The sequence below is a fragment of the Pleuronectes platessa genome, chromosome 11 (assembly GCF_947347685.1).
Source record: "Pleuronectes platessa chromosome 11, fPlePla1.1, whole genome shotgun sequence".
NCBI lineage: Eukaryota > Metazoa > Chordata > Actinopteri > Pleuronectiformes > Pleuronectidae > Pleuronectes > Pleuronectes platessa.
Window position 1 is genome coordinate 23,663,638 of NC_070636.1, and position 11,061 is coordinate 23,674,698.

An 11,061-nucleotide genomic window follows, 5' to 3' on the forward strand; every position below is an offset into this window, starting at 1 on the left:
TTCAATAACATACAGTGCTCAACACTAGTATCCAACAACAATAACCTGTTACTTTGGGCATGACAGTTCAGAGCAGAATGGTAGGGACATAGGTAAGAGACATTGGGTAGGGTTTCAGAGATGAACAGAATAAAAAAGGTGCCCACACCCTCACACGAAAGAGGTTTAGAGCAGAAGAGACATAACATTTTACATTTGTTGTTTGTCAAGAGTAGGCCCCACTACTTGTAAAGAAACTTAGCCCTCCCCTCTTTCAAGCTGGCAAATCTCTCTATCACCTTCTGGTTAAAGTCAATCATGTCTGTGACAAGCCTTTTTTCCATTGAGAGCATGGCTAAGGCATTCAGTCTGTCCTGAGTCATTGTGTTCCTGAGAAAGGTTTTAACCCTTTTCAGTGTTGAAAAACACCTCTCAGCCTCAGCAGTGGCCATGGGAGTTGTGATGATGATTTTAAGCAGTGTTTCTGTCTCTGAAAATACCTCAGAAAGGTTATTGTCTTTGAACAACTGGTAAAGATCCACAGCACCACGACAGGTTCGGAATTCTTCTGAGCCATAGATGAGGGTAAGCTCTGTCTTCAGCCTACTTCCATCGAGCACAGGATAGGCCTTCAATGTTGTGGCCAGAGCAACTTCAGGGAATGCAGCGAGGTAGTGGTCAAACTGGGGGCTGTCCAGTAAGGTGGCACTGATGAGGTGGTCCTTGAAGGCAAAGCGTTCCTTGGTGTGTCCAAGTATGGTGTCGCATACCTACAGATAAATATAGAGAGAGACAGACAGATAAGGTGTGGGGCATTTAGATGCTAATAACCTTTGACTTCAACCATCTTGTCCTGGCTGCAGACAAAAGCCAACAATCAGAGTCTAACAGCTCTGGCTCTAGACACACAAAAGCCAGGAACTAGCCTGGTGCTATGAAACACACACACCCCCACTCCATGACACACAAAAGCCAGGAATTAGGTCTGATGGCTCATCAACATTTCGCATTGGTATTTTAGATAAAGTATAGTCTGATATGATATCCACACAAATCTCACAATTTCCAACATGTGTTCTGCTGTGGGAAAGACAAAACATTGAACTTTAACACAGGCATCTGCTGATTTTGACACTCACCTCTGAGGCAATCCTTTTAAGCTCATCTTGATCGATAGCCCGGCGCTTCCTCGGCTGCTCAGAGCCACTTCTGTGCTCCACCACCATTGCATGGACTGAATCTCTGTAAATAAAAATAATAATAATTTAAAAATCACATTTGTCTTATTACTATGGTTAATGTAAAATAAGAATGTTATGACTAAGCTTACAGAATAATAACAATAATGAAATTACCTGATTTTTTGTATGTCCTCTTGGAACTGCTGGATGCAGCGATTTATATGGACTGAATCTATGTTTCTGTTCTGGAGCTTGGCATAGAGAATGTCCACGTGTGGCATTATCCGATGAAACAGTTTAAGGAAGAAGTTGAAATCAGGATCCTCCAGTAGCCTGATGTGGCCTCCTGCTTCGTGGCTGGTCTTGTCATCAAAGCCATCTGATGCTCGAATTCTTTCAAAGCAGTCAATGAGGTCATCTCTGTGCTCAAACACAGTATTGACGGCACGGCTGTGAAAGTTCCACCTCACATTGCTGGCCGTTGGCAGTCTACGGGCCACTGTTTTATCAAGGACAACGGTCCGCTTCGGCGATCTTGAAAAGAACGCAGCTAATCCACCCAAGTCAGAAAAAAAGTTCTTGACTTTAACAATGTGAGAGGTGGCCTGTTGCATTATAAGATTGAGCTGATGGGCATAGCAGTGGATATAGTGGGCAGTTGGGTAGTCGTCCTGGATTCTCTTCTGAACACCTGAAGAGGTACCCCTCATTACACTGGCACCGTCATATGCCTGGCAGATGAGTTTAACTTTCTGCTCACCTGGGAGGATGGCAGCAAGGCGTTCTTTTAATGCCATGGCAATGGTCGCTGCTGTAGCTGACTGCAGAGGGATGAACTCAAAGAATCTTTCCTCCAGGTTAGCACCATTTAAGTAGCGAAGCACAAGCACAAGCTGGGTTTGTGTGCTAATATCCGTGGTCTCATCTGCTTGGATCGATAGAAAATCGCTGCTTTGAATCTCGCTTACGATCTTTTCCCTAACAACAGCCAGCATACAGTCAAGAAGTTCATTCTGGACCGATTTGGATGTTCCCTTGAACACAGTCGCGCTGTCGAGATGGTCTTTCAGTGCACCGTCGAGTGAGGCAACAACGTCCACCAAGCCACGAAATATCCCTGGGTTATCAGAGCTCTCGCTCTCATCATGACCACGCAGTGCCAACTCAAATGCACCACAGAACTTAATACAGTCTATAATTCTTGAGAGAATGTGCCTGTTCTTCCTTACTTCCTCATTGTGTTTACGGATGCCAATTCGGTACCCTTCGTCGAGCTGTTCCGCTATACTCAGTCTCCCAAAGAGACTTAGCTTCATGCTGTTAGTAAGATGGCAGCGAGACGATTCGTGTTTCTTGCATTTCTGGGTGAAGTGCTTTAGATCCCTCATCCCCGTCGTTGTAGTCCAGAGTATTTCAGTCCCAGTACATTGGAACAACAAGCAGGGGAAACAAAAAAACGCATTACTCACTGCACAGCCCGCTAACCAGCTCCGGTTAGCATAAAGGCTGGAGGAGAAGCTCCGCTTGTAGGTTCTTCCGCGGTCAGTGCTTATCTGTTCAAGTTTTAAATCCGGACGGTCAGGTCCCATTTCTTTTAGTTTCTTTTTATCGACATCCGATCGTCGATTGAATGGTGTTCTGTGAATAGCTACAATAGAGTTTTCATTCGCCATACTCTCAGATTAAAACAAGTATCTGCTAAGTGCTAACTATGCTGCACCTGTAGATATGTGATGTGAGGGAATCACAAAAGGTCTCTGATTGGACAGTCCTGTCAGCATGATATATAAGAAACCCTTTCATTGGCTGTGGGCGCAAGGTACGTGCGCCCATGGCTCGAACTGTCATCCGCCAATGAGAACTGTCCTTGCTCAAATGTTCCTGCCCCTTTTTTTGGCTTCCATAGACTTCCACTTGACCGGCGCCCACAGGGAGGAGTGGCTTCTCTCTCAGTGACGTTATCGTATGTTATCATTCAACGAATGGCAATATATTATATTTGGTCACATTTAAGTGGTTTTTGACAGGGGCTTACGGTCTCCGGCACACATTTAACGCTTTAAAACAGTACATTTCTTATTAAATTATTTGATATATAATGTTTTTTGTCATGTCATTTTTTTTTTTTTTTTTTTTTCATCTCAAAATTGTAGGGTGGGCGGCGCCCCAGCGCCCTGTATTGACGCACCGCCACTGATTGACACTGCTGAGGAAGAGAAGAGAAGGGATTTTTAAAGTTTGACAGCTGCTGTGTGACTGGCTGAAGGAAACAGCGCGGGCCTGATTAGATGATTGGGAACACCTACGATCAGCTGACAGCATACAGGTTAAGCCCTCCCATGGGCATTCCCGATATTTAGGACCGCCCGCAGTCAGCTGATCTGAGTGGGGTTTTAAGTCTTCCTTACTGAACTTACGCTGAGCTCCATTTCAATCAGGAGAGACTTGGTTTTTACTTTAACGAATTTATTTTTTACAGTGCACAGAGAATGCGAATATTTATAGTCTTTGGCATTTTAGACCCCTGTGTGATGTCATCAGGATTAAAAGGGGGTGGAGCAGAACGTCTTACAGGAAAACCCCCAAAAGAAAGAAGACAAAGAATGTAGATCAGGGGGAAGTGAGATACTTGTGAGTCTTACCTTGTGTTGTAGAATCCTAGAGGATAATACATACTTTGGAAAACGACGATAGTTATACATTTATCCGAAAAATATGAAGATGACTCGTTGGAGTGCATCTACGCCCCCAAGTGGACAAAATATGAGGTGAATGAAGAGGTATTCACAAGTTTAAACAGGGATCTAAAATGTAAAACATAATTGGAGCAAAAATATATGACGGTATTTACATGTCGATAAAGCGACCGCTACAAACATTTATAGGTTGCTTGACGAAATTAGGTCCGCTGGACTGAAGGTAAAGTGTCGTGGTGAGTGCAGGTTCTAGATGTAGAACTTAAGAAGATAATTTGAACGACTGAAATAAGGCCGAGACCAAAATTAGATAAAATTTTGAGAAGAATTTGAAAGCGGCACGGCACACCGCAACAGAAATTAAATCGCATGATGAACAGGGATTAAGACGGCTCGGCTCACCGCCATAAGAAATTAAGTGGCATGGCAAGCTTAAATGAAGGTCCACTGACCGAGTTAAAGCCATGGTAAGTGCAACTCCTAAATGTAGAACTGAATAAAAGGTCAACAAGGACCAAACATAAATAAAAGGTCATTCGACCAAAATTAATTTTAAGGTCCAAGACCAAATTAAATAAATAACAACGGAAATGCAAAGCGGCACGGCACACCGCAACAGAAATTAAGTCCCATGACAAACAGAAATTAAAAAGCGGCTCGGCACACCGCGAACGGAAATAAGGTGACATGGCAAACTTAAGTGAAGGTCCACTGACCGAGTTAAAGCCATGGTGAGTGCAGCTCCTAAATGTAGAACTGAATAAACGGTCAACAAGGACCAAACATAAATAAATGGTCGTTCGACCAAAATGAATTTTTAAAAGGTCTAAGACCAAAATAAATAAATGGAAACAGAAATGCAAAGCGGCACGGCACACCGCAACAGAAATTAAGTCTCATGACGAACAGAAATTAAAAGCGGCTCGGCACACCGCCAACGGAAATAAGGTGACATGGCAAACTTAAGTGAAGGTCCACTGACCGAGTTAAAGCCATGGTGAGTGCAGCTCCTAAATGTAGAACTGAATAAACGGTCAACAAGGACCAAACATAAATAAAAGGTCATTCGACCAAAAAAATGAATTTTAAAGGTCCAGGACCAAATTAAATAAATAACAACGGAAATGCAAAGCGGCATGGCACACCGCAACAGAAATTAAGTCGCATGACGAACAGAAATTAAAAGCGGCTCGGCACACCGCAACAGAAAAATTAAGTGGCATGGCAAACTTAAGTGAAGGTCCACTGACCGAGTTAAAGCCATGGTGAATGCAAAATGTAAACTTAAAAAACGGTCGCGAGGACCAAACGTAAATAAAAGGTCATTCGACCAACAGAATCACGGTCCAAGACCAAATGAGATTAAATGTCAACAGAAAGAAAATCGGCACGGCACACCGTAACAGAAATTAAGTCATATGACAGAACTGAAAATAAGGTCCGCTGGACCGAAAGTAAAATACAGGGTGCACATACGCCACTCGCACGTATGGGGTCATCAACCGACCAGGTGTAGTGCAGTATGTAGTGAGGAGAGTGCCCAAGGCAATTTCCTGTATGTGCAAGTGTACATGGCAATGAAAATAATTCTGATTTAAAGAGAATTTAACTGTATAGCTAGCGTCACTCAAAGAATGAGCAGATGATCCGGAACCACCACCAGTTATATGCATTTGAAGACATCAGTTTTTATTTTATTTTCAAACTTTGATTCAAAAGGAATCTGTTTATGCGAGGACGGATATAGGGAGTGAAGGCAAAAGATACTCTTCCCGGTTGTTCTAGTGAGCCAAGGGAATACCTTGGAAGGCTGAAGAAGTTGAATTTCCTATTCTGAACGCATGGCTGAATAGAGTGCGGCAAGAGTTTGCTTTAATTAAACTTGTTTATGCTGGTGAAGAACTGTTTTGTTTTAGAGAGGAGGTTTCCAAAATGAGGAATCGAGACGAATGGAGAAGGCCAAGGCTACGCCATTGTCCTTGAAAATCCCCCAAAACTCACAGATGCAGTACATTTGTGAATAACTGCAGATGATCAGTTAGATGCACTGCTAAATATATTATTATTTATTTTGATTGTGACATGTGATTGTGCAGATGGGCCCAGACGCAGGTCGGATCGGCACCTTATGCGTGACGTCCCGAGTCCCATGGATGGAATAGTTAATGGAATTTTCATGAGATGATGTGTACCGCGAAGTGCTGAGGAAAGCAGCCGCTTATTTAAGGCGTATAGCTGCATGGGAGGATTTGTTGCGAATATGCTGTACAATTGATTTATTTATTTTAATTCGGACTGCGGGACACCGAATGATTGAAGCATTTAGTTAGAGAGGCTGTGCCTGACTCTGTGGAACTATCGTGGGGGGGGGGGGGGGGGGGATCATCCAGCAGATGAAAACCGCAGGACCTCTCAGGAACACGCATCTGACGATTTAAAATGAAGTCAGCTGTCGCTTGCACCTTGATCAGATCGCGGTGTACCTATAATCTCACCAATGGGGATAGTTTGTGTATTAACGTGTAAGTGAACGTGTTCATAGATTGTTTGTTTTTATTTATTTTTGAATTTATTTTATGATTTTATTTATTTATATTTGAATTTATTTTATGTTTTTATTTATTTATATTTGAATTTATTTTATGTTTTTATTTATTTATATTTGAATTTATTTTATGTTTTTATTTATTTATATTTGAATTTATTTTATGTTTTTATTTATTCATATTTTAATTTATTTTATGTTTTTATTTATTTATATTTGAATTTATTTTATGTTTTTATTTATTTATATTTGAATTTATTTTATGTTTTTATTTATTTATATTTGAATTTATGCATTTATTTTATGGGAACGATGAGTTGAACGAATCGATTTAATACAAAGAATGATTTAATTTATCTATTAATTTAGATTGTTGTTCGCTCCAGAGTTTATAAGTCTGTATTTAAACGTCATGAAAAATACTTTTGTGCTCAGTATTCTACGATTTTTAGGGGCTGAATTCCCCCTAAACTGTTCTTCAGCCCCCCCCCAAATAAGTTAGGATCTTTATTTTTATCAACTATTGTTTTCACATGAAAAAGTTATTTATAATTCTAACCTGCTACATATGCGAGTGCGTTTCTGTTTTGTATGTTTTCTCCCCCTTCAAATTACGATCCAATAGCCTCTCATCATACTTTAACAATAAAACCGGGCACTAGGACCTTGGGGAGTCTGCATTGCTGCTGCGCTGACTCTCACCCTGCCAAGTAACGTCTCTCATCAAGACAGTGGGATTACAGCCAAGGAGTTTAGCTCATAGTAAGTGATGCACGGAGTGACATTTTAAGTGCAGGTAGTTACAGAATGTGGCTCTGTAGTTGTTAACAATTGTTACCTGCTTAAATTTAGGTTTACTTGAGGCAAATGAAAGGGAATATTGTAATGAGCTATGTTAACAACTTAGCTAGCTATTTTGTTAGAAAATGTCTCCAGTGAGCAAGACTGAACGAGCAAATTTGAAATGTAAAAACTATCGACAGCTCTCTATTCTTTGCATTAATACCCATCTCTAGTATTTTAAAACAATAATATCGGTGCCTATAGAATGTTGTTGTTTATAATCAGTTAATGCTAGTGAAAACTTAATGTCATAGTGTCCCTCATAGAGCTGTATCATCCGATTCATTGAGACTTTATTTCTCTCCATTTGAGAAGTTCATATTTGTATTGTCAGATTTCACAATGACCCTGAAATTATGTCTAGGGTTAGACAACATTCAGCATCCTTGGGGCTAAGCCCCCCCTTTCTTTCAATCCTAGAAACGCCCCTGGTGAACGATGTTTGTGGATTTTAAGATTACGCAGGGAGGCAGCGCTGCCATTTAGATTATCTGTGTGGCCCCTCAATCGTGTACGGCGTGACGATGCCAGTACGTTTCTAACGTTCACTGATATGGGGAATTGATGGGATTCAGGCCCAGTATTTTTGAATGTCCGCCAGGACGTTTAGATTATTCTGAGGACGTGCACAACTGACGCTCACGAGGTCTCGGTATATACGAGACGCCATCAAATGCACGCGCACCTGTAATCAATTAGAGGAAATGAATCGGTCCGGTTCAGGTGTGTATTGCATGCCTCAACCACAGCGCGGTTTTATGATTCTGAAAAGGTAAAATGCTTTAGAGTCTCAGATCAGATAATAAATACGCCGACGCGGCGCCTGCGGTGTGCGAGAGTTTAAGACGAGTGTCAGTGTGCTGAGGACCGGGGACTGCAGAGTGGCGGTCAGAATATTATCTAAAGCTAGAGTGGTTACTATGAGTGTTAAAAGGACAATGTAATACTTATCTTCGGGAGGGGGCTTTGGAAGTGGTCGCTTGTTGAACTTTTTCGACAGCGAACAGACGCGGCGCGGGACCCGCTGGGGTCGCTGGATCAGGTTCCGAACTGCGACCCGGTAGAATCAAGCTGTTTCCTTGAACCGCTGCTCACGGAGCAAAGGAGGAGGCCGCCTGGAGCTGGCATGATGCCGCGTTGTTGAATCTGAGCCATGAAGTCGCCTCCCCGTGGGAGCCTCGTCAAGTTAAACCGGCGAAGCCTTGCACCGACGAGCCGCAGGATTTGACCGATCTCTTGAATGCTGGGTCCACCTCTTGTGTACGATAATCGTTGTCAGGATCCGACGTCGAGATGAAATGTGAATAAGCTAGATGAGTGACCGCTTGCGTTGTGCGAGTCACTGCATTGACACTGCTGAGGAAGAGAAGAGAAGGGATTTTTAAAGTTTGACAGCTGCTGTGTGACTGGCTGAAGGAAACAGCGCGGGCCTGATTAGATGATTGGGAACACCTACGATCAGCTGACAGCATACAGGTTAAGCCCTCCCATGGGCATTCCTGATATTTAGGACCGCCCGCAGTCAGCTGATCTGAGTGGGGTTTTAAGTCTTCCTTACTGAACTTACGCTGAGCTCCATGAAAACTGATTCGTTAAGTTCAGCGTTCGCGAAACATATGCACAACACTGTACTGTACAGCCACTGCAGAGGGCCTGAACAGCCGCGTTCGGCTCCAGAGCCGCAGGTGGCCGAACCCTGTGTGGAACCGAATTTGTATGGTGTATTGGATGTTTTTGTGTCTGCTGTGGCAGCAGTGTCCATCACTTTTAGATGTCCTCTGGAAAAACTTCCGTTGTGTTTTCTCCTCTACTTGCTGCGCGTTTGTCTATTTGCTGCGCGTTTGTCTATTTGCAGCACGTTTGTCTATTTGCAGCGCGTTTGTCTATTTGCAGGGCGTTTGTCTATTTGCTGCGCGTTTCTGTAATGTGTTGCGTTGTGTTGTGAAATTGATGAAGATGTTTTCTTACTTTGCTACGTGGCTCAGGGCCACCGTAGAAATGAGATAGAGAAACCAGAAAAGTGATTGAGGTTTTTCAGCTTGTCGCAAAAGATTAAAAAATGTACGGAGACGGGGTGCCCGATCCGACGGTATCGGTTGCTTGACGGGCCAGATACCCTGTTGAATATGGAGCCTGGGCCAAAGATAATAAGGGTCTGCGAAAATATTGTGTGCTGGGAAGTTGGTGCTGTTATGACGAGACCAGACGCTTAACTGCAACCAGTCACAAAGCTTTGGAGCGGCCCTTGAATTTGGAATATAACGGCTGTGAAAATATTGTTGGTCTGTACGTAGCATCTGTTTCGATGGGACTGAAGCTTAACTAACCAGACTGCAACTTTGAATCAAGCCTAAGATTAGTTAACGCGACTCAGGTAATTATATAGGATAAGTCTGCAGCAGGCACCTGTGTCTGACGAGACTGGAGCTGGACTGACAGACATCACCGTTGCCTGAGTCAAGCCCAAAAGTCGAAGACGCCAAGTTCCTATTTTATATTATTGTGAGCTCATCTGAATTGTCCTAATTTAAGCTTCTCGGGAAAATCTATAGTGATTCAGCGCTGAGGCTGATCACTGTAGGAAGGCTTCCTCAGTCTGCTGTTTTGTTTTTTGTCTCCATGGGGCTGCTGTTGCTGCAGTCGCCACAGTAACACTTCCATATTTATAGTACATACATATATGCAATGTCCTTTTTGGCTTATGTGGTTTATCAATCATGACACAAAGACCGGAGAGGATTGATTCTGGCTTAGTTTTGTAAAAGTTATTGTGTTGTGTCTTTCACTGTTAGAAATAAGAGCTTATTTGAGATTTTCAGACAAACGACTGAAAACGTAAAAGCAGGGGAACACTGAAAATAAAAACCTGTTTAAATCTTTGCAATGACTATTATCTCTGTGTAAAACGCATTGACCATAGATTTCGATCTCAAGGATATTTTTGTGAGAAGGAAGGAACATATTGGGTCTAGAGTTTTATTTAAAGGTGGGTTTGTCTGTTTCTAAAGAATTAAGAAGCAGTTATTTACTATCAATCACTGACTTAAAGAGTTTATTCTCAGGGCATTTAGTTATTATCAATCACTGGCTTAAAGAGCTTAGTTATTATTCCTGATATCAGATTTAACTTTGTGCTATTGTTTTAAACAAAATAGCGATGATAAATTCCAACTAAATTGGCACAAAATAGGGAGAATAATCTTTCAATTTATTTTTAGGCTGCCTGGAATCACCAAAAATTCAAAATCTAGTGTGAATGAAAAAGTGTATCTGTGAAAACGAGAGAGGAGGAGAGTAAAAGAGTCAAAGTCACACTGCTGACTGAGCGAGAAACTGACTGACAGGAAAACGACTTTTTCCTAGAAAAAATAGGAAAATAGTAGGGATGCACCGATATGGAAATTCTTGGCCGATACCGATACCGATATTTAAAATAACAATCTGGCCGATAGCTGATACCGATACCGATATTTGTTTATTTTCTTTTTGTTATTATTCATTCACCCTTTTGTGCCAGAAAAATAATTAAATCATTATTTAAAAAGCACTATTTAAAAAATGTTCAGCCCTTCATCACTCTTATCTTTTAATGACACAAATTGAATCAGATTTATGAAACAATCTTTGATTTAACTAAACTTTATTTAACAGAGACATATAATGACCATTTTTCCGCAAGTTGAAATGGTTCCTTGGGATCTTAATGAAATGACTAACATATTTTGGTCAAAATACCACAAGGATTATTTAAAACAGCACCTTTTTACCCTGTCTAAAACAGCCCTGTTAAAGTATCATTATAGAGAACGCTCTTCTC

At 41.7% G+C, this 11,061-nt stretch overlaps 1 protein-coding gene across 1 annotated transcript; it reads right to left on the minus strand.

Moving 5' to 3' along the window:
• On the minus strand, nt 1-3,206 carry LOC128451157 (zinc finger MYM-type protein 1-like). The gene is made up of 3 exons (XM_053434937.1): nt 1,335-3,206; nt 1,119-1,221; nt 1-749 (listed from the first exon to the last, which is right to left on the minus strand). The coding sequence occupies exons 1-3, from the start codon at nt 2,831-2,833 to the stop codon at nt 222-224; spliced, it is 2,130 nt and encodes a 709-aa protein (XP_053290912.1). The 5' UTR covers nt 2,834-3,206; the 3' UTR covers nt 1-221.
• Between the last annotated feature and the right edge of the window lie 7,855 nt (nt 3,207-11,061).

Bases quoted from the DNA above. Each gene is read 5' to 3' on its own strand.
- LOC128451157 (XM_053434937.1), bottom strand. From the start codon at position 2,833: ATGGCGAATGAAAACTCTATTGTAGCTATTCACAGAACACCATTCAAT. The intron at 1,222-1,334 runs GTAATTTCATTA...TTTTATTTACAG, and splicing joins GAGGACATACAAAAAATCAG to AGATTCAGTCCATGCAATGG. The intron at 750-1,118 runs GTGAGTGTCAAA...ATTTATCTGTAG, and splicing joins TTAAAAGGATTGCCTCAGAG to GTATGCGACACCATACTTGG.